The sequence below is a fragment of the Pollicipes pollicipes genome, unplaced genomic scaffold (genome assembly GCF_011947565.3).
Source record: "Pollicipes pollicipes isolate AB1234 unplaced genomic scaffold, Ppol_2.1 Scaffold_4002;HRSCAF=4701_pilon_pilon_pilon, whole genome shotgun sequence".
Lineage (NCBI taxonomy): Eukaryota > Metazoa > Arthropoda > Thecostraca > Pollicipedomorpha > Pollicipedidae > Pollicipes > Pollicipes pollicipes.
Window position 1 is genome coordinate 5,937,194 of NW_023596420.1, and position 25,450 is coordinate 5,962,643.

General features: G+C 57.0%; 3 protein-coding genes across 4 annotated transcripts; all 3 read right to left on the reverse strand.

Moving 5' to 3' along the window:
• Positions 1-1,851: 1,851 nt before the first annotated feature.
• LOC119093457 (cuticle collagen 40-like) lies at positions 1,852-2,978 on the reverse strand. The gene is made up of 2 exons (XM_037216412.1): positions 2,196-2,978; positions 1,852-1,860 (listed from the first exon to the last, which is right to left on the reverse strand). The coding sequence occupies exons 1-2, from the start codon at positions 2,976-2,978 to the stop codon at positions 1,852-1,854; spliced, it is 792 nt and encodes a 263-aa protein (XP_037072307.1).
• Positions 2,979-3,133: 155 nt separating this feature from the next.
• Positions 3,134-16,178, reverse strand: LOC119094600 (putative uncharacterized protein MYH16). Its single transcript, XM_037217665.1, has 16 exons — positions 16,152-16,178; positions 15,567-15,702; positions 14,524-14,656; positions 13,754-13,908; positions 12,916-13,062; positions 12,332-12,443; positions 11,669-11,741; positions 10,914-11,088; positions 9,186-9,275; positions 8,587-8,704; positions 7,799-7,930; positions 7,383-7,521; positions 5,853-5,932; positions 5,385-5,548; positions 4,933-5,071; positions 3,134-4,160 (listed from the first exon to the last, which is right to left on the reverse strand). The coding sequence occupies exons 2-16, from the start codon at positions 15,650-15,652 to the stop codon at positions 3,939-3,941; spliced, it is 1,965 nt and encodes a 654-aa protein (XP_037073560.1). The 5' UTR covers positions 15,653-15,702; positions 16,152-16,178; the 3' UTR covers positions 3,134-3,938.
• Positions 16,179-18,086: 1,908 nt separating this feature from the next.
• Positions 18,087-21,964, reverse strand: mRpL48 (mitochondrial ribosomal protein L48). Of its 2 annotated transcripts, XM_037216724.1 has the most exons (5): positions 21,763-21,964; positions 20,161-20,298; positions 19,652-19,785; positions 18,938-19,040; positions 18,087-18,500 (listed from the first exon to the last, which is right to left on the reverse strand). In XM_037216724.1, exons 2-5 carry the CDS (start codon positions 20,296-20,298, stop codon positions 18,270-18,272), a joined length of 606 nt encoding a protein of 201 aa, XP_037072619.1. In that variant the 5' UTR covers positions 21,763-21,964; the 3' UTR covers positions 18,087-18,269. The 2 variants fall into 2 exon arrangements, with proteins under 2 accessions (XP_037072619.1, XP_037072620.1); XM_037216725.1 differs by lacking the exons at positions 19,652-19,785; positions 20,161-20,298; positions 21,763-21,964 and adding an exon at positions 19,538-19,600.
• Positions 21,965-25,450: the final 3,486 nt, after the last annotated feature.

The window sequence follows — 25,450 nt, forward strand, 5'->3', positions numbered from 1 at the left end:
TGGGGGGGGGGGGGGGGCGGCAGCACCTCCATTTCAGCCCCACGGTCGTTTGTTGTCACGCCGCAGCCTCGGTAGTGTGGGGGGGGGGGGGGGCGGCACCACCTCCATTTCAGCCCCACGGCCGTTTGTTGTCACGCCGCAGCCTCGGTAGTGTGGGGGGGGGGGGGCGGCAGCACCTCCATTTCAGCCCCACGGCCGTTTGTTGTCACGCCGCAGCCTCGGTAGTGTGGGGGGGGGGGGGGGGCGGCAGCACTTCCATTTCAGCCCCACGGCCGTTTGTTGTCACGCCGCAGCCTCGGTAGTGTGCTGACGGTAGAGTATTTCTGCTGAAATCCGTCAGCAAAAAAAGATGAATAAATAAAAGAAAACGTTTCGTTGGGATAGCTCTGCAACAGCTGACGTGCAGGTTATCGAGTAACCTATGCTTGGCAGGAGCCCTGATCCTGCGAAGCCACTGCTGCAAAATACGCGGTCAAATTTCTCACAAAAAAACTACCGCAGGGTCCGTGATCCAGAGATGGATGAAAAATATAATTCAACACAATTCCGATCCAGATGTGTTTGTCGATCAGAAACCGAAGGTGTGGGGATGGGGGACCTGTCGGAGGCACAGTGCTGTGTGAATCATCTTCGGCAGTCAGTTGGCAACTGAGTGAGACAGGACCGAAACAAAAGTGAAACATGGACGACGCTTAGGCTGAAGCAAGGAAGCGCGTCATGACAGTATAGTTTTCCAGTGAAAATCTTTCCGCAAAAACTTGTCCGTTGACATGAAATCGCTCCACGAAGCGGCAATGTCTTTGCGGTATCCCGCGATTGGCCAGGAATCCTCATCAAAGCCATTCTTCTAAAACGCTCGTTTAAATTTCCAATGGGACGCATTTCAGTGCCGAGTGCAGTGACGGTCCCCCGCTGCCTTACTGGTGTGAGGTCCCATCAGCTGCCTCATCTTCCCCACGTGAGGCTCTTTAATGGCCTGACGTGTTCACTGCAGTTTGAATTATGCTTTCGCGCCAGCCCTATGCTTTTTGTTAGTCGATGCCCTGCCACATGTCACATGATGACCTGGCCTGCGAGTCGTGTCAAGTGGCGATCTGATATCAGTTTCATGCCAAATGGTGACTTGTCATATGGCTCAGGTCAGATGGTGGATTGACCTCAGCCACAGTTCCGTCGGTGACCCATCCCCAGTTTCAGTTCAAGTGGTGACCTTATTTCACAGGTTAAATGTTGATCTGACCTCTCTCAGGCCATACAGTTGCAAGACCGCTGCCTCCGGTCCATGGCCACCGGACCCGGGCTCAATACGACAAGGCCAACGGACCTGACCTTGTGGGTCAGGCGGTGCTAACTTAATTCCTGCTCTAGGTCGTCTCCGATGGTGATCGAGTGGAAGACTGCCAGTCGACCCAAGCACCGTGTCGAGGATCTGTACGACAACCCCCTGCAGGCGGCCGCCTATCTCGGCGCGTACAACCACATGCATAGGAGGGCGCAGGTGCGTGAGAGTGGCCCATCTGGCCGTAGCAGCTGATTTTTATGGAAGCTGGGTCCCGCTGTCGGCCTCACGTTATTACAGGACCGACGGTGGCCTTATTTATAGCGGGCGTCCACATCCTTACCGATAGTTTGCATGTCCGCTAGATGCGCTTCCGGTTTCGCTGTTCCCTGTGGTTGTCGCGGCCTGCTGTTGGTGTGGAAGACCGCGGTCGCTCGGGTTCGTTTACCACGTCCCGTTTTCATAACCTGTTATGACTCTGACGGTTAAGGATACCGCAGCATTACCGGAGGATTTGTGCACGTGGTGAACCACGCTTCCGCATTGGGCACTTCCCTGCCGTACTCGGCGGGTCACACAACCTGAGCGGGGGAGGGGGGTCGGTACCACCATGTCGTTGGTGACCGCAGTGTGCACTCAGGCCGCTGGCCCCAGCTTGTGTCAGTGGTCTCAGTGTTTCCCATTTGATGACCGCAACGGCTGTCTTAGTCGGTGACATCAGCGCTCGTCCCGGCTGCTGACCTCAGGGCCCGCCTCTGTGTGCCCCAGCGTCTGACCCCAGCGTGTGACCCGTGTGTGCTACGGCCGCTGACCTTACCGCATGCCCCTGGCTGCCGTTCTAGGTGCAGCGGGCGGCCGTGGTCGTGGCCTACGGGTCGGGCCGGCCGGCCACCGTGCACGTGCTGTCGCCGCCTGCCTGCCGACAGTACTGGGCGGCCTGGCTGCGTCGGCTGCTGCTGTACAGGCAGACGGTGGGCGTGTTGTGACGGGCCGGGTCACCCGGGCTGCGTCCGGCCCCGTCCGGGCCAGCGGGCCGGCTGCTGCTGTACAGGCAGACGGTGGGCGTGTTGTGACGGGCCGGGTCACCCGGGCTGCGTCCGGCCCCGTCCGGGCCAGCGGGCCGGCTGCTGCTGTACGGGCAGACGGTGGGCGTGTTGTGACGGGCCGCGTCACCCATGCTGCGTCCGGCCCTGTCCGGGCCAGCGGGCCGGCTGCTGCTGTACGGGCAGACGGTGGGCGTGTTGTGACGGGCCGGGTCACCCACGCTGCGTCCGGCCCCGTCCGGGCCAGCGGGCCGGCTGCTGCTGTACCGGCAGACGGTGGGCGTGCTGTGACAGGCCGGGTCATCCGCGCTGCGTCCGGCCCTGTCCGGGCCAGCGGGCCGGCTGCTGCTGTACCGGCAAACGGTGGGCGTGCTGTGACAGGCCGGGTCATCCGCGCTGCGTCCGGCCCTGTCCGGGCCAGCGGGCCAGCTGCTGCTGTACCGGCAAACGGTGGGCGTGTTGTGACGGACCGGGTCACCCGGGCTGCGTCCGGCCCTGTCCGGGCCAGCGGGTCGGCTGCTGCTGTACAGGCAGACGGTGGGCGTGTTGTGACGGGCCGGGTCATCCGCGCTGCGTCCGGCCCCGTCCGAGTCATGGGGCCAGCTGCTGCTGTACGGGCAGACGGTGGGCGTGTTGTGACGGGCCGGGTCACCCATGCTGCGTCTGGCCCCGTCCGGGTCATGGGGTCGGCTCGGCGGAGGTTCGTACTGGCTTGGCGGTGAAACGCTCTGAGCTGTGAACGGGTCGGTCTTGTGTTTATTGTGGTCGCGGAATACAAGTCGTTTTAGGACGTGGATGTTTTATTGGGGATTTAGGTCTTTGAGGCGATTGAGTTCAGCTGCAATGTGAATCTGTCCGGCAGACGTAACATCACACGCTTGGTAACGCATCATTCGGACGAGCCCAAGAAATCGTAGGACTCGTGGTGTCTGGTCATGAGTGAAACATGCGGGCATCAAGACCTTTAACAGCGAACAGCTCGACCCCACATCTCGAGCAGTATTTTGTGAGTACCGTGGGAGTCCTCGAGGCCTCAGCGAGCGAATGCCGGAAACACGTGGTACTGACTACGTATGCAGTCCTTGACTCACCAGAATCAAACCCTGAGGTAACCAGTGTGGGCCTGACTAATTCGGCGAACCGAAGGAGACGGGCCAACGAGTGGTTCGTAAAAGTTAAAAATGGCGCTGACCTGCATATCAGCGTCGCTGCCTGTGAACGGCACGCTGACAATGACTGTATCAGCACCACACGCTACAACTTGTACTAGCGTATTAACGACGGCGGACAACCGGATCCTCCACTGGCCGTCTGGTGCCCGACAACTGCAGACGCTTATCGACAGCCGATACATAATGGTGGTTCATGGTTCATGGGCGGTGTTGGAACTGTCCGACTCTGGTGCCTCAACAACGGGCTCCTCCGCCTGGCCCTGGACCCGCCTGACGTCATTAGCCCCGCTGGCTCGGTGAGGCAGCGGACAGACGAGTCGCTCATGTGACGCTTCCCGTCCGTCTCAGGCAGAGGACAGGTCAGTGACGTTACTCGTCCTGCTCGGGCACTGGGAGGCAAATGACGTCACTCGACCTGCTCGGACGGTAGACGGGCAAGTGACGTCACTCGTCCTGCTCGGGCAGCGGGCAGATGGGCTGCTCGATGTCCACCTGGACCTTGCCGAATGGCCTCATATTGACGGCAGCCTGCACCATGCGGACGAGCTTGCGCCGCTCCAGGTCGAGGCCCGTCATAGTCTTGTGGACGGGCTGCAGGGAGTGGTCGGCCGCTTGCGAGGAGGCCAGCAGAGCCGCGCGCAACTGCCAGTCCCGGTCCATAGAGGCCTGCCGCGCGAGCGGACGTCAGCCCACGAGAGCGAGAGCGACGCAGTCAGGCCAGCCGGGGTCGGCACGGGCAGTACGCCACAGACAGTCAGGTCAGCCGGGGTCAGCACGGGCAGCACGCCACAGACAGTCAGGTCAGCCGGGGTCAACACGGGCAGCACGTCACAGACGGTCAGGTCAGCCGGGGTCAGCACGGGCAGCACGCCACGGACAGTCAGGTCTGCCGAGGTCAGCACGGGCAGTACGCCACAGACAGTCAGGTCAGCCGGGGTCAGCGTGAGCAGTATGCCACATACAGTCGGATCAGCCGGGGTCAGCGTGAGCAGTATGCCACAAACAGTCAGGTCAGCCGAGGTCAGCACGGGCAGTATGCCACAGACAGTAAGGTCAGCCGGGGTCAGCACGGGCAGTACGTCACAGCCAGAGTCGGTGGTCGTCACTGTTGAACCGGAGATGATAGCACCAGACAATGGTGGCCGCTTCGAAAAAGGGTTCATCAGAGGCAAAATGTGATAACCACGGGGAGGGTAAACATGGTCCACATAGGAACACTGGGAGCAGATTTGAAGTATGATAACCACTTGGCAGGACCCAACATGGCTCACATAGGGACACTGAGAATGGCAGCATTTGGCAGACAACACATGTATGAACATAGACACGGCAAAGGGCTACGCAGATTCGATATGTGCAAGATCCCCCCAGCATCTTAGCTTCGCTTACTGGTAAAACGCGTCGCTCTGAGTATTCGAGCTGTTGCGGAGCAACTTACAGCGTGTTTCTGATTATGAAGTTCGGTAAGATGTTTCAGCTCCTTCTCGGCCCGGGCTATCGCATTAGTACTGTACTCCACGTCCTTCAGTACTGCCAACTCCATCTTGTCGTAAATGTTCTTCATCTCATTTTTCATTCTATCGAAAATGAAACATTTAACAGCCGAAAAATCATCATTTTACTTCACGGCTGTTGTCTCCACCACCACTGTGACTTAGGTGATTTGATTACTTTGATCGGTGAGCTAATGAGCCGCTGAGCTCGCAGTAGTGGCTCTCGCGATGCAGGCCCGAGGTGACAGCCTTGCAAGATCACGAACGGCCCCTCCCCTCCCCTCCTCTCCCCTCCCCTCCCCTCCCCTCCCCTCCCCTCCCCTCCCTCCCCTCCCCCTCCCCTCCCCTCCCTTCCCCTCCCATCCCCGCCCCTCCCCTCCCCTCCTTTCACACTCACCGCGCGATCTCGATCTGGTAGCCGCCGTTGCAAAGCGCCACCTGGCGGCACCAGGTGCGCAGCCGCGTGATGAGCTGCTCCTGCTCCAGCTGCTCGGCCGACAGGCGGCGGGTGAGCTCGCTGAAGGACGCCTGCAACGTCTGCAGCCAGCGGTTCCGCTCCGCCTGCCGCCGCACGCCACGATTTGTGTCCACCGTCACGTGCATTGAAGCGCACGTGCGGGTGCTGTACTTGTGCTGACGTAAAATGCGAAAACGCGTGAAGAAGTCTTCGGAAAATGAGTACTTATGTCGCCATCTACAGACAGGATTGCCCGGTGGGCTTTAAGAGCTTTCCGATACAGTCGATCATTGATGCAGTGCGCATTGTTTCGCAGCTGAACATTACACAGCAGTGACAACGTAGTCGTGAGCGAACCCCACCCACAAGGCCTGGTTGTCTCTGACGTCACTCTCTGAACTATCTTACGATATCGCGCGCCTGCTCCCGCTTCAACTTCTGCAGGTCGACGGCCGTCTGAAGCTGCTGCCCATGCTGCTGTCGCATGTCTGCCGCGTGCAGGAAGGCGGGGTCAGTCCACACGCGTTAGACTCAGCCACATCACACTCCTCTCCACGGTCTGTCTGTCACGAACCGGTGACCGGTGCCAGCTCCCCTCCTCTCCCCGTCTTCTCCCCGCGGTCTGTCTGTCACGGACCAAAGGCAGGTGCCAGCCCCCCCCCCCCTCTGCGGTCTGTCTGCCCCGGACCAGTGGCAGGTGCCAGCTCCCCTCCTCTGCGGACGGTCTGCCCACCAGTGACCAGTGGCAGGTGCCAGCTCCCCTCCTCTCCAGGCGGTCTGCCCACCACGGACCAGTGACAGGTTCCAGCTCCCTTCCTCTGCGGGCGGTCTGTCCACCACGAACCAGTGGCAGGTGCCAGCTCCCCTCCTCTCCGGGCGGTCTGCCCACCACGGACCAGTGACAGGTTCCAGCTCCCTTCCTCTGCGGGCGGTCTGTCCACCACGGACCAGTGGCAGGTGCCAGCTCCCCTCCTCTCCGGGCGGTCCGTCCACCACGGACCAGTGGCAGGTGCCAGCTCCCCTCCTCTCCGGACGGTCTGCCCACCACAGACCAGTGGCAGGTGCCAGATCCCCTCCTCTCCGGGCGGTCTGTCCACCACGGACCAGTGGCAGGTGCCAGCTCCCCTCCTCTCCGGGCGGTCTGTCCACCACGGACCAGTGCAGGTTGCAGCTCCCTCCTCTGCGGGCGGTTCGCCACAAGGACCAGGGCAGGTGCCGATCCCCTCCTCTCTGCGGGTGTTGTCTGCCACGGACCAGTTGCAGGTGCCAGTCAGCTCCGTCTCAGGGCGGTCTGCTGCCCCAGGACCAGTGGCAGTGCCAGCTCCCCTCCTCTCCGGGCGGTCTGTCCATCAGTGACCAGTGGCAGGTGCCAGCTCCCCTCCCCTCTGCGGTCTGTCTGCCACGGACCAGTGGCAGGTGCCAGCTCCCCTCCTCTCTGCGGTCTGTCTGCCACGGACCAGTGGCAGGTGCCATCTCCCCTCCTCTCCGGGCGGTCTGCCCACCACGGGCCAGTGGTAGGTGCCAGCTCCCCTCCTCTCCGAGCGGTCTGCCCACCACGGACCAGTGGCAGGTGCCAGCTCCCCTCCTCTCCGGGCAGTCTGCCCACCACGGACTGGTGGCAGGTGCCAGCTCCCCTCCTCTCCGGGCGGTCTGTCCGCCACGGACCAGTGGCAGGTGCCAGCTCCCCTCCTCTGCGGGCGGTCTGCCCCCACGGACCAGTGGCAAGTGCCAGCTCCCCTCCTCTCCGGGCGGTCTGTCCGCCACGGACCAGTGGCAGGTGCCAGCTCCCCTCCTCTGCGGGCGGTCTGCCCCTACGGACCAGTGGCAGGTGCCAGCTCCCCTCCTCTCCGGGCGGTCTGTCCGCCACGGACCAGTGGCAGGTGCCATCTCCCCTCCTCTCCTGGCCAGTTAGTGTCATCGTCTGGCACAGCGTCTCACCGTCCACTTCCTGCTGCAGCGCGGCCGCCTCGCGTCCCCGGACGGCCGTCTCCGTCTTCTGCTGGGTCAGCCTCTTTGCCAACCGACCACGCAGCGCGTGCATCTCGTCCGACTGCGCTGCCAGCTCGGCCAGCTGCGCCTGGGGTGAGACCGATGAGAGGTCAGGCCGAGGGACAAGTCATGAAGACTGGCCAGGACTGGGGTCACGTGGCGACCAGTGAGAGGTCAGGACCGGAGCGCACATGATTCACCGGTGACCCTGTGTGACCCCGTATCAGGGCACAGGACCACGGGGCACATAACAGGGGTTCAGCCCAGGCAGACAAGCCTGTGTCGTCTACAATCTGCTGCAGCGCTGGGGGGGGGGGGGGAGGGCGACTGGTTGCTCTGCCGACCCAGTCCGTCGCCCGCCGTACCCTGATCTGCTGCAGAGCCGGCTTGCTGCCGTCCTTGATCTCGGCCACCACGACATTGAGATGGTCTAGCACGTTCGCTTCCTCCTCCGTGTTCTCCGAGAGCGCCTGCTGCACCTCCACCGCACGCTCCAGCTGACGGCGGTGCCAGCGCCAGGTCAGCCGAGGTCAGGTCAGAGCAGAGAGCAACGATTTGGGTTCAGACAGCTGAACGAACAACCAAAGATTTGAGCAGATAAATAGCAAAATGGCACGAATGTCGATGCCGACGGAGGCCAATGCCTCCGAATTCACCCCACGCGTTTCGTAGCGATCCATTTCCGACGTCGAGATGCGCACAGCTCACAGGAGTCATTCTCCTAGAGTTCGGTTTGCGGACCCGGCGGCCAGCTCTGGTCTGCAGACCCGAGGCTCCGCTCACTACTGGTCTGCCACCCGGGGCTCCGTTCACCCCTGGTCTGCAGACCCGGGGCTCCGTTTACTCCTGGTCTGCAGACCCGGGGCTCCGCTCACCCCTGGTCTGCAGACCCGGCGGCTCTGCCCACCTCTGGTCTGCAGGCCCGGCGGCTCAACTCACCCCTGGTCTACAGGCCCGGAGGCTCCGCTCACCCCTGGTCTGCAGACCCGGCGGCCAGCTCTGGTCTGCAGACCCGGCGGCTCCACTCACCCCTGGTCTGCAGGCCCGGAGGCTCCGCTCACCCCTGGTCTGCAGGCCCGGAGGCTCCGTTCACCCCTGGTATGCAAACCCGGCGTCCAGCCCTGGTCTGCATACCCGGCGGCTCCACTCTCACCTCTGCGTGCGTCTCAGAGACGATCCGCTTCGTCTCCTCGCCTCGAGCAGTCAGCTCCTGCTCCATCGCCTGGATCTTTTCCCGGACCTGGTCCAGGTCGGCTTGAACTTGTCCGTGTCTGGGAACATGACAACGCATGCACATGGCGTGTGTCTGCAAGACAAGTGCGTTACGCCCAACGTCTTCAAAAATGCAACAGCACGCGGTTCTCGTAACAATGGCCTGTGATTTACCATATATGGAAACTTTTCTTATCGTTGGGAATGGCGATAACATCTGGTGCATACATGTCTCAATTTCAAATTCACGCTTTGAGCTCTGGTATCCTACTAAATAATATGGTGACAGCTTATCGCCCCCCCCCCCCCCCCCCCCCGGCAGCAGACCTCCGCATCTCGGGACGTGTCCCCGCGTCCTGTCTTTGAATTGTGGACATTCTGATTCATGTGGTTTTCAAACACCCGAATTTGAATTAAACAACGGAGTAATGCGACTGGAAAGCGTATGCCTCAAACACGCCCCTCACGCTGCCGCCGACAGGCCAGGTCCGTGTTGTTTCCCACTCTGTGTGACCGGCCACCCCCGACCCCGGATCTCACACGTCCTGGATCTCGGCCCACTTCTCCCGCGACGCCTCCAGCAAATCGTCAGCCATCTCCATCTGCTCCTTCAGCACACTCATCACCGTCCTGAGAAAAAGATCAGACACAGAGTGATCCTCAGCTGGGATATAGGGCTGCCACAGTACCGGGAAGGAGAGCAGATGAGGCGTGGCAAGCATGCTGGACGCACGCTGCGAATTGCCTTTGGTACAAGGTATAACCTAACTTGAAATGCGAGAATGCCTGCAGAGCTCTGAATGGCAGTAAACTGACAATCGATGGGATCCAAGAAGCAGGGATAACCACCACAAAGTTATGACTCACGGATACAGACGAGCAAAACGAAGCCAAAATGCAGAGAAAAGAAATGCCAAGAAATATTGATAACTATTCTCATTGTTGATAGACTATTCTGCTCGCTGTCGTTTCGCGCAACAGCTGGCACTTAACGGCGCTGTCATGTGCGCTCTCTTCCAAGTCTGATTCATCAGTAAGCCACTTTAAAGAAAGCGGCGAATCATGCCATCCTAAACAGGTGAACATGAGGACCTCATCATGACTACATTTGCATCACAAATCAACAGTTCACCGCACTCTTCGAACATCCTGCGGGGCATGAAGCCGCCTGACGCCGACCACGGATCACCACCAGCGATAGCAGAACCTGGGGTAGGTCGAGGAGTGTCGCGCCCATCGCTGTCACCCGCCGGTGTCACACCCACTGGCGGACAGGTCGAGGAGTGTCGCGCGCATCGCTGCCACCCGCCGGCGTCACACTCACTCGCGGACAGGTCGAGGAGCGTCGCGCCCATCGCTGCCACCCGCCGGCGTCACTCCCACTCGCGGACAGGTCGAGGAGCGTCGCGCCCATCGCTGCCACCCGCCGGCGTCACACTCACTCGCGGACAGGTCGAGGAGCGTCGCGCCCATCGCTGCCACCCGCCGGCGCCACTCCCACTCGCGGACAGGTCGAGGAGCGTCGCGCGCATCGCTGCCACCCGCCGGCGCCACTCCCACTCGCGAACATGTCGAGGAGCGTCGCGCCCATCGCTGCCACCCGCCGGCGTCACACTCACTCGCGGACAGGTCGAGGAGCGTCGCGCCCATCGCTGCCACCCGCCGGCGCCACTCCCACTCGCGGACAGGTCGAGGAGCGTCGCGCGCACCGCTGCCACCCGCCGGCGCCACTCCCACTCGCGGACAGGTCGAGGAGCGTCGCGCCCATCGCTGCCACCCGCCGGCGTCACACTCACTCGCGGACAGGTCGAGGAGCGTCGCGCCCATCGCTGCCACCCGCCGGCGCCACTCCCACTCGCGGACAGGTCGAGGAGCGTCGCGCGCATCGCTGCCACCCGCCGGCGTCACACTCACTCGCGGACAGGTCGAGGAGCGTCGCGCCCATCGCTGCCACCCGCCGGCGTCACACTCACTCGCGGACAGGTCGAGGAGCGTCGCGCCCATCGCTGCCACCCGCCGGCGCCACTCCCACTCGCGGACAGGTCGAGGAGCGTCGCGCCCATCGCTGCCACCCGCCGGTGTCACACTCACTCGCGGACAGGTCGAGGAGCGTCGCGCGCATCGCTGCCACCCGCCGGCGTCACTCCCACTCGCGGACAGGTCGAGGAGCGTCGCGCCCATCGCTGCCACCCGCCGGCGCCACTCCCACTCGCGGACAGGTCGAGGAGCGTCGCGCCCATCGCTGCCACCCGCCGGCGTCACACTCACTCGCGGTCGCCGTCGATGTTAGCCAGGTCGATGTGGGCATCGTTGACCGTCTCCAGAAACTCGGTCATCTCGGCGTGCACCCAGTCGCGCTGTGACGTCATCGAGTGACGTCTGCGACGCAGCTCGTGGTACCGGCGGCGACTCTGACGTTCGCGCTCGGTCGTCACCTCCAACTCTGCCGCCGGAGGCGTGGCGTCAGACGCAGGGGTTAGTCAGGGACGGGGGGGGGGGGGTTGTTGGTGACCGCATCTGATGACGTGTTCCCGTCCCAAAAAAGTTATCTGCGCATTTGTCGCATCGCGTAATTGCCGTTGAGGTAAGCTGACTCCTGCACAAACAATCTTTCACTGTTAACAACGAAGCCCCAACCAGCAAAGCTGGGGCGATACGTTTGCCGCTGAGCATTTCAAAGAAAAGGACCTAAAATTAAATCAGCTGTGTTTTTGTTGGCAGCATCTCTGTTGTGCTCGTTGATCGCCAGTTGCAAAAGTCCAAAGTGCAAACAAGCGCCACAGTACACACATGCTGTGACAGCTTCAGCTTTGACTCTTCAAGGCCTGGGCGAGCGCGCGCTCGTTCCTGGACATTTCATCGAAGACTCAATCAAGTAAGACATCTCATCGACATGCTACTACAAGTATGTCCAGATGCGGAGCCAGGAGCCCACTGAGTATGTACTAAGCAGGGGGTGGTCCTGACAGCGTATGTGCTACGTAGTGTTCCGGGAGAGAAGGTGGCGGGGGAGGGGTGCTGACCTTTTTCAAGGGTCTGCAACTCCTGCAGGAGCGGGCTGATGTCCACCTCAGCTGCCTCCGCCTCCATCTCAAGCTAAGCACCGACAGCGGAGGTCAACACCAGCAATGTCTTACAACTCACTCTGCGAGCGTCAGCAATGTCTCACAGGTCACTTTGTGAACGTCAGCAATGTCTCACAGGTCACTTTGTGAGCGTCAGCTATATCTTACATGCCGCCAGCTATTTTGTCAACGTTTTCAAGGTGCGATAAGTTCACACACTTGTAGCTCACGTTTCCAAACAATTTAATTTTGCCTATGCGGCATGACTCAGCAACAGAAGCGTTTCAATTTGCGCGCAACTAAAAAACATTATCTTCTACTACTATTCGTCAAACCACCTCTATTAAACCCCGCGACCACCTCCCCCGCCCCGAGATAAGCTGGGTAAATATTACCGCCTACAAAAACGCATGTTCACTTCCACTGCCAACGCTTTACCTTCGCGTAATACGCTCCATTAAATATGATCTTCCTTGAAACGTTTAAGGCAACGACAACAGCCAAAACAAAACGAACCGAAGTAGCCGCAAAGGCCACGCCCCTCGGCATATCTCGGGATAGCCGCCTGCAGCGTCTCCACCCCCTCACGGACTATCGGAGACGGCGGCATTGGCGGCGTACCTGCTCTAGTCGGTGCTCGTCCAGCAGGTCCTGCACCCGTCGCACCTCTGTGCGCATTGTCTGCACGTGCTCGCTCACACCGGACCGGTGGCGCACCAGCGTCCCGTGCGACCTGCGGACAGGCCGGCGTCACCGGGCTGGCCGAGCGGGGCGCAGCACGGCGACCAGGCCGGCGTCACCGAGCGGGCCGAGCGGGGCGCAGCACGGCGACCAGGCCGGCGTCACCGAGCGGGCTGAGCGGAGCGGGGCGAGGCGCTGAGGCCGGCGTCACCGAGCGGGCTGAGCGGAGCGGGGCGAGGCGCTGAGGCCAGCGTCACCGAGCGGGCTGAGCGGAGCGGGGCGAGGCGCTGAGGCCGGCGTGGACCGGGCTCCGAACGTCAGGCTGACGCACCGCATCCGACAAACGGCAGCTATCGACGACGTCGGGCCGGGGCAGCCCTGGACAACGGAGGGTGGCGTGAACGACAGCAGACACACACTGCACTAGATCATGGCTCATATGGGAACACACACGGTGATCGACTGGGGCTGCGTCGACCTCGCTCGCCTGCGCGCCAGCCCGGCTGCGTGCATGGGGCACGTGCCTGGTGCGGTCCTCCATGCTCTGCTCGGCGTCGGTCTGGAGCACCTCCAGGCGGCGCAGCTCAACCACGACGTGATCGGTGCGCTGGCGCAGGCGCCGCTCCAGCTGCACCGCCTTGTTCTTGCGCAGCACATGGCGCTTCCGCTCACTGCACCAGCCGGCCGGGCAGAGAAGACGCCGCGGGGTGACGGAGGGAAATGGGGTGGCGGAGGGACACGGGTAGCGAAGGGACACGGGGTGGCGGAGGGACACGGGTGCCGAAGGGACATAGGATGACGGAGGGACACGAAGCGGCGGGAGGGGACGGGGTGACATAGGGGCACGGGTTGACAGGAGACACATATTACATACGGTTGACAGGAGTCACGGGTGGCAGGAGTAACTGGCTGACTGACGGCAGAGCCAGCAGCGAAGTGGTCATGGGGAGGAAGACGCGTACATACTTTTCTACATTCCTTCTCCGATATCGTTGCTAATCTCAGAAGTCGTAGCGAGCTGCATTGTGAAGTTTACTAGTTATGGCCAAATGAACAAAGGTGACCCGTACGATTTTTGCGAGGATACATAGTTCACGAACACTGTTTGCTTTAGATTCTTCAGATCCTATTTAGTTATTTATTTACCTTCCTTTCAAGACAAATGGCATCGGTACACACTACCCCACGCTGACCCATCTACGCAAAAAACTACCCTCGCTGTATAGTGTGTCAAATCCAGTGAGCGGCTAAACACCAGCCAAACGCTTTGATAATTAACCGGGAAAGTAAAATGTGTCTGTGTAAACGGCCTTTATCATCACACATTTTTGGAGAGTTGTGGAACAGCTTGTTCATGTTTACCTTTTGATTTTCTCAATTTTGTTTTTAGTTTGCGTAACCACGTCCTGAAGGTGAATGATTTGCACTTCCGAATCCTGCACAAACTGCTCCTCCAGCAGCTGCTCCAGTGACGCGGCCCGTATCATCTGCACTATGCTGTGGCGCATCTTCACTGTCTGTCGGCCAACTGTCGGTCATCCACGAGCGACTACTGTCGTTTCCTTCAGATCAACAGCCGTGATCACACTGAGCGCTTTGGCTTTGGCTGGGTTAGTTCAATGTCATCATTCAGTTCACAGGAAAGCTACTGAAGACATTCACAAGTACTGCTGTACATACCGGAACAACCATATATAAATCTAAACACCCATGACAAATAACCTCTCGTCCATTAGTTCAAAAACAATATTGATGAAGTGTTACAGGTAGTTGAAGCAATCGCAAATACAGTTCGCTCAGGCAAATGCTAAATGAAACATGGTTTGAGTCGACATTCTGCTGGCGATCGCAGTTCTTACCCCTCTTCGATCAACCTACGCAATGCCACTGGTGTTATAATACCGGCAGGACTAAGACACCCATCTACTAAAGCGGACGCGGCTTACACCAGGACTAGTCCACTTCCCTCCAGCAGTCAGGGACACCTACTGCAGTCTCTAAATTCCTCCACGCCTGAGAAATATCCAGTATTTGTAAGCATCCCCCCCCCCTGCGTCAGCCGTGGACGCCCGGATCTCTGTCCTCGCCTGCACTCTAGTCCAGGTCACGTACCGGGGCGGCGGAATACCGACCTCTGTCCTCATCTGCTCGCCCGCCTTAGACGTGTCGAGCAGCATGGTGCGGTACATGAGCAGTTCCTTCCGCTTCATTTCTGTCATGTTCAGCAGCTGGGCGTATGTGTTCTGCGTTCTGCTATGGCCCTCGCTGAGAAAGAGGCCCGACATGGGTCGCTACCGGGCGGGGTCAAGGTCGGACAGTGGTAACAACTGGACAGGGGTGGCACGCGTGCGGGGAGGGGTCACGCGTACGGGGGGGGCTGGGACAGGGGTCATAGTCAAGCTAGCAGAGGAGGGCCACGGTTTCAGTCGCGGGTGAGGGGGTCCGGACACGGGGTCCGACCGCCAACAGGGTGGGGGTTGGGCGGACGGGGTTAGACGTCAACATGTCAGTGTGTCCGGCACCGGGGGTCCGGACCAGCCACACAGAGGCCCCTGTATGCCGGGGTGGCGGACGACGGGTGTTCACGACCGGGAACGGTCACACATGGTCAGGGGTCCGGGCCACACGGGGGTCCGGACCGGCCACACAGAGGCCCCTGTATGCCAGGGTGGCGGACGGACGGGTGTTCACGACCGGGAACGGTCACACGTGGTCAGGGGTCCGGGCCACACGGGGGTCAAACCGTGACGACTGATGTAGATGGGGAGGGAGGGGGGAGATGGGGGCGTAAGCGCGGAGCGGCCCAGACAGAAGAAGCTGTGTGTGGTAGACGACGTCGGGGTTAGCGTTGCTGCGAACACAGTTGCATTAATTGGAGGAGCGATAAGTTTTTGAGGTGTTTGAAGCAAATTCGTATTCGTTTGGAAAGTCGGGCTCGTTATTTTGGAAACACAACAAAAAACAAATAAACTACATTTGCCGTCTTCGGAACTATTGATGCTGCAAGCGGTACAGCAACTATGACATGCACCATGCGGAGACCCCACCAGGGATTGATTTATGGTTGAGTTCACACGGAGTTGACGGGTTTTTTTCATTCAAAGGTTTAGCACCAAGGTCGAAAATGGCTAAATTACGGGACCTTGCAGTCATTTTCTAGCGCATATATTCGTACTTCAGCTTCTCGGCCTGGGCGACATAATAAGACAGCTTCTGGAGAAGTGTCATGTTGCTTTCGATCTGCTCGGACAGCAGCTCCATCGCGTCGCACCGCTGGGCTCTGACCTCCGACGCAGCCGTGTTCACCGTCTCTGCACGGAGAGGTGATAATGGGATGTCATGTACTCAGAAGCTAGATGTAATTAATCAGCGCGATCTGCAAGTTTCAATAGCCAGCTACTCTTCTCTGGCGCTCCCATTTTCATTTAAGGCGACTTTTATTCTCTGACAACTTATAAAATGTCTCCTCTGACGACTTTGTGCCACTCTGTCTCCTGCAACCCATCTCTCTTATGCCACATCTCATCGTTGACTATGTCAGGTGAATGGTAGCCGCCCGTTTCTTTGATAGTCATCCCAGTCCTCCGCATAACATGCCCCCCCCCCCCTTCCATCCATGGACGGCATTCTATTCCTCCCACAGAACCATTCCCCACTCCCTTCCCGGGTCCTCTTTGTGGGCGCCGCATTGACTCCGTCCATGAGCCCCACCCCTGCTCTCTATGAACCCCTCCCTGAGCTCCGTCCACGGGCCACAAACCGTTCCACTGCCGGACGAGCCGGCGCCGAAGAGCGGCCAGCTGCAGTCGGCCGCGGCTGTGCGCGATGCTGCGCAGCTCCAGCTCGTGGTGCAGTGCCGCCGCCGTGCTGCACAGCGCCCGCAGCGCCCCCCGGAGCAGGTCGGCCGGCTGCTCCAGCTCCGAGAGGTAGCTGAACGGCCCGGTCAACAGCACCGCGTCTGGAGCCGGGCGCGCAGGGGCGGCGTCAGGACGGCAATATGGGCGGGACGAACAGATAGGGACGGGGATGTGGGGAGGGGAGGGGTGCCGTTGCAGCACAGCAGACGCGTCAGCCGACGCAGACCGGGGCTGTCTGGACGCTTGTCGAACGGAGGTGCAAGTAGCTCCTTTGACAATGTCGTCGAAGTCCACCCGGGAAACAATCCATCGGCCGTTCACTTGGTACCCAGTCAGTGTAGCAAGCGTAAAGCGTATGATTAGAGACGCGTTGAATGCGTGCAAATTGCATATATGTACCATTACCACCTGTTAACAGAATCAGCTAAGGGATATTACTTCTGTTCAGTTTGTATTGTTCGATTATAAACACGGGTAAGGTTTAGCTTACAGATTGTTCAGTCTTTCAATATCCTGAATTAACAAATCGCGTCTTTTTAACACCCATACGTCAACGCCCACGTCCTCAGTGTTCGTCACACTGCACTATTTTTGTTTGCTTCAACTGTGAACCAGGCTATGTATACCTCCTGCAATACCACAGTTACATACTCAGCTCTTCCAAACAGGTTTTGGCGAAGAGCAGGTGCTCCTCGCCCGGGTTCTCCTCCAGGCACAGGGTGACGCCAGGCAGCGGCCGGGGTGAGGCGGGCAGCTGCAGTTCACCGCCAACCAGCTCCTCCCGCCGCATGGCGGCCAACACTTGCTCGTACTGCCGCTGCAGCACCTCCAGCTGGTCCTCCAGCGCGACGAACTGCCCGATGCTGGCGGCGGACTGCGGCGCCGACTTGGCCTCGTCCTCGTCCGGCACCACGTCCAGACGATAGTGACCTGACGCCACGTGCAGCTCGTCCGACGAGCCGGTCACCGTCCCTGGCGCCGACTCGTGCGGCTCGTCCGGCGGCGTCCGGACGGTGGCGGACGGGGGCGCGCCACCGGCGGCGGACACGGGTGCCCGGACGGCGGAAGAGGGCACGTCGTCGTCGGCGGCGGCCACCGCATCTTCGGCTCGCTCTAGTCGCAGGTCGCGCTCACTCGTCAGCTCCGGCAGGGCTGGCCAGCCGCCCCGGGCTGACGGGTGCAGGCGGCGCAGCGCCTCGAGCGCTGAGCCCGGCCCGCCGCAGACACGACGCGTCGGGCCGGCACCGGACGCCGGTGTTGGTGGCGCCATCTCTTGGAAGCGCGAACGTCGGCGCGGGCGGCGATTGGTGGAGGCGAGGATCGACGTCCAACAGAGACAGGAAGCGGGCCGTGGTGTTGGCTCGCGTGGTTGGAATAGGGACCACCGCTTTTGGAGAGACCTGAGGGCGTCCGGTTCTGTACCCAGACGAGTCGCCCCGCGCTGGATGTGTTCAATAAGGGCACCGCTGTTGCGTTCTAACCGTACTAATAAGATAAAACTCTGTCCTGAGTGATGCCAGACATTTAGGCCATAAGCAACAATATTCAACAACTGAGAAAAGGATTGTAAGCTGGGCACACCACATCTGAAGGACGTTGTACAATGATTACGAGCGCCGCCTCCTGTGTAACGTTACAAATATTTATATCCATACCCAGACTCTGGCAGCATTTAATTCACCAAATGTCCCTATCACTTATGACAATCACCCATGAGGTGTCTAAGAGGGGTATGTCAAAGCACCTTCAAACTTTGTTAATGGGTTTGAAATGCCAGACAAATACGCATTTCCCACGAGCTTTTCCACCTTCCCCTCTTCTTGTAAGAAGACGCCATCTTTGCTAGACACTTTTCATATTGCAGATCATACAAAACACCCAACAAAAACAGAGGTGGCTTGTGGGGGCCAGAACACATAAGAACACACATGGATCCCACGGGTCCGTGTGTGTGCTCCCACACTCCCACAGCTCCCACACTCGGCACTCATCGCAAGCGACATATATCGACGCCCCCACCGCTAGCTGGCGGTGCCGGCCGGGTTGGGGGCCACCTTCCGCTTCCGCTTGTCCGGGTCCTGGCCGACCTCCGACAGCTGCTGCTTCAGCTCCTTCAGCTGCAGGTCGGGCACGTAGCGCAGGTCGTCGTGCTGGGACTCATGCGGATGCAAGCGGACCCACACGCCCGGCGGCGTGCTGCGCTGCAGCAGCTCGGCCACCAGAGGCGCCACCGTCGCCGGCAGCTCGCTCAGCTGGCGGCGGCGGAGAGAGGTGTCACGCACCGCACGTGCCAGAAGTGGGCCGCACATTTCCGGCGAGGGAAGGACAGAGGAACGGACCCGCCTTAACACTGGTATGTGTTGGACAACAGTATTCCCCAATGAACTGACGGCGTCAACATTGCAAATATCCTTATAATGGCCTCACTGTACGCCGAATTCTCCCGAAATGTTCAGCGCAACGTCTATAGCTAACTATCGAGTTATATTAAACAATTAACCCCGAATTAATCGCTGGTTCCATATGTGCAACAGCATGGCGGTGGTGACCGAAATAGCGTTCGGCGTCCCAAACCGACCGCATTCCACTATCGCCGGCCACGTCGCGCGGGGCCTCGACCGTCGGTAACGTGTGCGTTCGGCAGAGTCGAGTCACAGCCCGTCGCCGCCGCCGTCCGGTGAGCTCCCACCTGGACGTTCCTCTCGTACGTCTTCATCTCGTAGGAGGTCTCCACTATGGCGCTGTCGAGCTTGAACCGCGTGACACGACAGCTGGAGTGGGGGCTGGCCCAGCTGCCGACCAACGCACAGGTCAGCCCACACATCGGCGCGCCCATAGCAGCGCGCTACGATAAACTCCTAATGAATGCATCGTCGTGCAGTCCGGATTGTCAAATCAGAGGCCGTGGATCAGAACACGCCACAGGCACATATGCATGTGTAGGCATACAGAAGACGCCTAATACGTGCTCTGAACGGCTGCCGCCCTGCACACGCGTCCACGTGGCGACGGGGGGCCGCGTCGTGTCCGGCAGAGGTGCGCCGTACCGAACAGAGACCGGCCAGCGCGCCAGGAGCGCAGCGCGCTAGAGACACGTCAGGTGTCGCAGTGCTCGCCCGGGCGTCCCAACCCCCGACCCTGTGCGAGACCCGCCAGCGGCGGCATCACCACTCACCAGTCACTGACGTCAACGTCCAGGGCGCACAGCACGTGGTGCACCATCACCACTCACCAGTCACTGACGTCAACATCCAGGGCGCACAGCATGTGGTGCACCATCACCACTCACCAGTCATTGACGTCAACGTCCAGGGCGCACAGCATGTGGTGCACCATCACCACTCACCAGTCATTGACGTCAACGTCCAGGGCGCACAGCATGTGGTGCACCATCACCACTCACCAGTCATTGACGTCAACGTCCAGGGCGCACAGCATGTGGTGCACCCACTTGGCGTAGTGCTCCAACATGGCGAAGTCATATGACTTGAGCTGAATGTTGATCAGCGGGTAAATGGGCACCATTTTCTCCGAGGCCTGCCACCACATACGGGCTGGGTCAGAGGCAGCAAGGAGGCAGCAAGGCTGCAACTGGTTTTAATGGCATGCCATGGCATGTTGTGTTGAATACACAATTCTGGGCGTAACACTGTGGTAACAAGAACACAAAGAGGATGAACTCACTTATGTAGAAAGTTGTGCTCTGGACTGAATAACAGTGTAATTTGTGATCTAGTCATGTGCACACAGCAAGGAGCTATCACTGCATTCAAAAGATCAGTTGCCTTCTTGTGTTATCAAGAAGGCAACAGAGAGGAAGTTGTATATCTAAAAACAAGTTTTAAAAATAACTGTTGCTATGCAGCAATGTCATCATCTTGGCACCTCCTCCCCTTGGATGTTTCCACTCACAGTCAGGTAAGCCGGCTCCAGTTTCTGGTTGGTGACCTTCACCAGCTGTGGAGCCCTCATCTGGCATTGTGCAGATGTGCTGAACTTTGTAGCATGGGAGGGGCCAAAAATGGCGGTCGCCACAGCTCGCCTCCACATCTGAGAAACACACCCTCATGAATATCCCACTTCATCATTTGAGTAATGAGTAAGTCATTTCTGTTAGCCTTGTTTCTCTTGTTTATTCTCCTGTTCATTTCTCCTGTTAACATAACATTTTGAATTTATTTCTTCTATTTCTTTTGCAAAAAGCATGTTGCTGAAATACCAGCACCTCTAGATCTCCATTCTCCTAGTTCTTCTCTGAGGGATAAACAGTTGCTACTGTCTGCACTCATGCACAAATACACTCAACAATAAACAGAATTATGAGGAACTATACTACCAGTAATATATTACCTATATGTTTAATGTTCCTTATAATAACAACTTCCAATAATTCAAGTAAAATCATAATTGTTTGCAATGATTCACTCATGTTAAACTGGAAACAAGAAATAAAAATGAGAAAACTTCTAAAATCATAAGGAACTCTTGCTTGATCACAAACATGGCCAACTGCTGCAAAAACACTCTGAAGTATTATGTTGTGCACGCAACTGACATGGCCAAGCTATTCAAATTGATTACAGTTTTGTCTTGGGCTCAGAGCATGGTATCATGTTAATATCATATTCATAGTTTTCACCCAGGGTCACATGAGAACCACTGCTGTCAAAGCAATGACCATGGATCCTTTACAAGCATCCAAAATTGTGGAACTGCTATCAGTGACCTTTTTGCTATCATAAAAAATAAACTACTAACCTTCAATCAGATGTTGATTGACACTGGGCAAGTGCTGGTAGGCAGGCAGGACTGACTTAAACTAGGCAGTGATGAGCTGAGCCCACAAAGTAAGCCTTGGATTGATATGATCATTGTGGTTCTGATTTCCCTTTCCACAAAGCACCCACCAGCGGTGCCTTCTGCTGGCAAGTGCAGCCAGGCAGCAAAAACACAACAAATAAATGAAGCTGATTAGACCCCCTAACAGGATTTTCAACTGTAGAGGGAGGGAGGCACTAGAGGAACTCACCTCCTTCCCCCCCATGAAATATATTTTATCACTGATGTACATGATAATAGCTGTCAATCACTAAATGGTAGTACAGAATTACAGCATGGAGATTAAAAAATATGACATGTTGCACATAATACACCCTTGATGATCACCTGCAGTATGTTAAAATGTTTTTTTTATTGAGAATGCTGATTTAACTCCCTATCAATAGCCAAATGAAAATGGAAGCACCATGGTGAAACCTTACATGTACTCCTGAGACTACCACATTACAGTCAGGTCACAGTGTACACATGTACTATCCCACCCAGCTGAATTTTCACAAATATTGACAACACATGCACTCAGATACCTATCTCACTTCACAAACATCAACAAGGCAAATCATGTCTAGTGCATTAGTGTAAGTCACTGCAGTATTCAGAGACTTTAACATGGAAGAATCTGCATTAGAATACTGTAGTGAGGAAGCATACTCTTTCGTTTTGTTTTTTCCTTACTGTCCGACTCCTTTGGTAAAAAGGAGAGCCCTGGCGAGCTAGGTGACACGTCTCACACCTGAAGCCTTCTTTAAAGCACTCCTTCACTTTTCACTATTTATCTTCGATATCAATTAAAGCCCGTAATTTTCCTTGGAGGGGAACTTTAAAGACTGCACACAGTAAAAATTGAATGCAGCATTCGCCCGCGCCGACCTCTCATGGACCGCAGCCCCCACGAAAACAATCACCGGCCTTCCAATTCAGCCGTGCAACCCCGCACCAAGGCCTTGTAATGGGGTATGATCATCCAGGGATTTTTCAGGCACTTCTGTTCATTATTCCAGTGACGTCACAAAATCGCAGCCTGACATCGCCGCACAGCGTGCATTGCCGTCGCGTTTGCCTCATCGGTACATCTGCGAATATGCGTATCTGGAGGGCATTTCAAGAGATCCTCTGAGGAAACATGGAAGGGATATTTTTTTGCCACATTCCTTTTGTGTATAACAGCGAACATAGAAGCAGGAAGCGGAATTCCGTGCGCCTCGGCGCTCCCACTTTCTGAGAATGCCAAACATTAAGTCTATGGCAATGAGTTGAAGCTTGGCCGGCTTGCAGATGCCTAAACCCGAACGTAGCAGACCTGCCAAAGGTCGAGCCTTAAACACAGGAGGAGCTGAGCGACATCAGGGTCACTATCTGGACTGTTGCGATGAACCTAGCGCTGTGTATAGCGATGCACCAGATTGCACTGGTGTGCGATTGAGGTAGTTTGAGACGACGGAGGTGGCGTGCTGTCTCATGCCTGGTAGGAAATGGAGCATCGTGGATATTACAGCATTTCATAGTGCACCACCAACGCCACGAAGTTTCCTTGGGTCATGGCGCATGATGTCAATCAAGATCATATCCCCATGCCATCCTAACAATGCACCCACACGTTCATGACCAAAAACGATTCTTGAGCACCACGTACACTTCATTGTGCATGATTGGCGAGGGCACAAAGCAAACGGGGGGGGGGGGGGAGGGGGACGTAGCTATAGATCTTTAGCTTGAGCGTGGAGTTGCGCGACATGAAAAACTCGTCTTAAACAGCCCAGACATTTGTCTGCGATGAAGCCGTCTGTGCATCAGACAGACACATCAGCATGCGAAGCCAAAAAAGATGCAACCATGTTCACTTTGCGCTGCCAACGTGCTATTGTGACAGGCTAGCTGAGCGTCTGGTATCAGCCCGCTCAGCCCTAGCCCGATCATCCATCCATCGATATTCATCCATCATCATCGTCATCAGCGCATCCATCTGAGGCACAGATGGATGCGCATCGCCAACAGTTTCCATGCAATTCACTTGTCCAGTGCGGAACATTTTTCCAGTAGCACCAGATTCGTGGCGCGGTCGACGATACCAATGTATCGGTCCAAGCCTCGGCCAACCACTAGCTGGAATACGACCTCGAAAGCCTCGACAACGCTCATTCGGGCCGGCGACGACTAGCAGCAGACCATCCTGACTAATTGTGCGTAGCCAGCTGTCTGGCACACAGTGGATGGTGCCTTTCGGGTTGACAGTCCCATGCTTGGGTCGAGTTGTTTGCACTTGGCCGTGATGAACCCGGAAACGAGGGCCAGCGCCTCGTGTTCGATGCTAACCTCGTCCTCTTCGTCGCCGCAGCGGAGGTCATTCTCGTCCCTCTCGCCGTCACCCCCACGGAGCTTGTCCTCGCCCACCTTGCTGACCTCGTCGTTCTCGTCAACTTTGTTCAGGACAAGCACTGGAGCCATCGCGCCTGCTTGCTGGTGGGCTATCTCCGTGTCGTCCGTGTGCCTCTGCCGCTTCCATCACAGCTGGATGTTGGATCACAACGAGACACGGTCATTTCGACGTACGTAAAAGGTGCATTGATCAGAACCCATTACACGTAAGCAATTTAGTTCGTCGTTGCACGACAGCAAAACGTCTTGGACCCAGACATGACCATTCTTTCGTTATGGCGCCCTGTTTTGTATACATCCACAGTTGTTGTGGTCCAGCATGACATCATCCTGGAGGCTAAAAGGGATGGCTAACGGACTTACGGGCACTTTGCTGCGTGCACCTTGCCGATATCCACCGCCTAAGTTTTGCACATGACGTAAAGCATGCATAGGCTGATCAAACCGGACCAATTGGGAAGGGGGTGGGGCACAAGTAATGATGCCGAAATATCGCATGGGTATCCACCCAGCATCCTGACCGACTTCCTTTTCCTATGCAGCTAGCCGCATCACAGATACGGGAAGACATAAGCAATGCATCCAGGATTGGCTCGCGAGGTATGTGTCGGCAGTTATAAAATGGTATAATACAACGACTGTTCGCACGGCTGTAGATTTGTATTCTTTTGGGTGGACCACTGAACCCCTCCCCCACATTCAATCTGGCCCCCTGCAATGGCGAGTTTGCCCCCCCAACCTTCTGGAGCCGAGGTACATGTAGGATTTTGCAAATATGATCTCGAAATTATATGAAGCTTAAAAAACACTTTTACTAATTGTTTTACACGTGATAGGCCAAAGACAATGAAGAATGCAATATGAAATACACTTTACTGCACCTCACTGAACAATTCAGCCACACTTTTAAAGCCCCGCGGTCGGACCGTGTTTACTTAATTCTTATGTAGCTTTTTCCTGCATACTGCGTGTTTTTAACTGCACGAGTGATATATCTTGCTGAATCTGGTCTAGTTTTGTGCTATTGTGGGAATGTTGTGGCATAATTCAGTGATATTGCAGTTATGCAGACCGCAGCAAGTTGCGTTATTTTGCTACGTCTTATCACGAGATGGAAACAAAGCGGCGGAACATTTGCATCCAAAACCGTAGCCAAGTTATTAGCCGCCTACATTCGAAAAAAGTCTCGAAATGTATTAAGCTTCACTTCAGCGTAAATATTCGATGAAATAGTTGCAAAAACCAAGTGACACGGCCGCCTATTTGTATTCCTTTGATTGGGCCACTGTCCCCCAAAGTCCCAAAGTCCAGTTTGACCCCCAACAATAAGTTTGGCTACCTTCGTTTGTTTGGCTACCTACCAAGCAGAGCTTACTGCAGCATTTTTAGTTTTTGCTGTACTGTATGTTTGGATTGCACAACTCATCTGCTCTGTTGACCTTGGTCCTAGTTTTGGGTTACTGCCTGGGTGATTTGGCGTTGTTCAGCGATATGTCAACACGCGCCCGGGTAGTCGGCTGGATATCCTTCGCTCGGGTGTGAGTGGGGGTGGGGGTCAACTTGACCCCCCTGAGCTCTCAGGAACTAAGAAAGCTAAAGGCACTAAATTCTGAGGGTGTGTTGAACTGTATCTGAACTCACTTAGGTCAAAGTTTGAGATTCCTAGCTCATGAGCTTCGGGTCAAATAAGGTCAAGTTTCAGGCTGGTCTCCAAAGTGCCCCCAGAACTTAGATAGCTGTTTCTTAACAAAAGGTCACATGTTCATTTAAGGTCAGGGACCTTTTTTGACCTCTTGAAGGTCATGGTGACCAAAATCATACAAGACTGAACCGAGTTTTGCGTGTGAATAAGCGACAATAATATCACTAGGCAGTATGCTTCTTAAAACAAAATGTTGACCGGGGTCATTTTATGCCACTGACCTATTCTGACCTCTAAAAAGTCTATGGAGGATGTATAATGCGGTTCCTGCTAATAATAGATTTG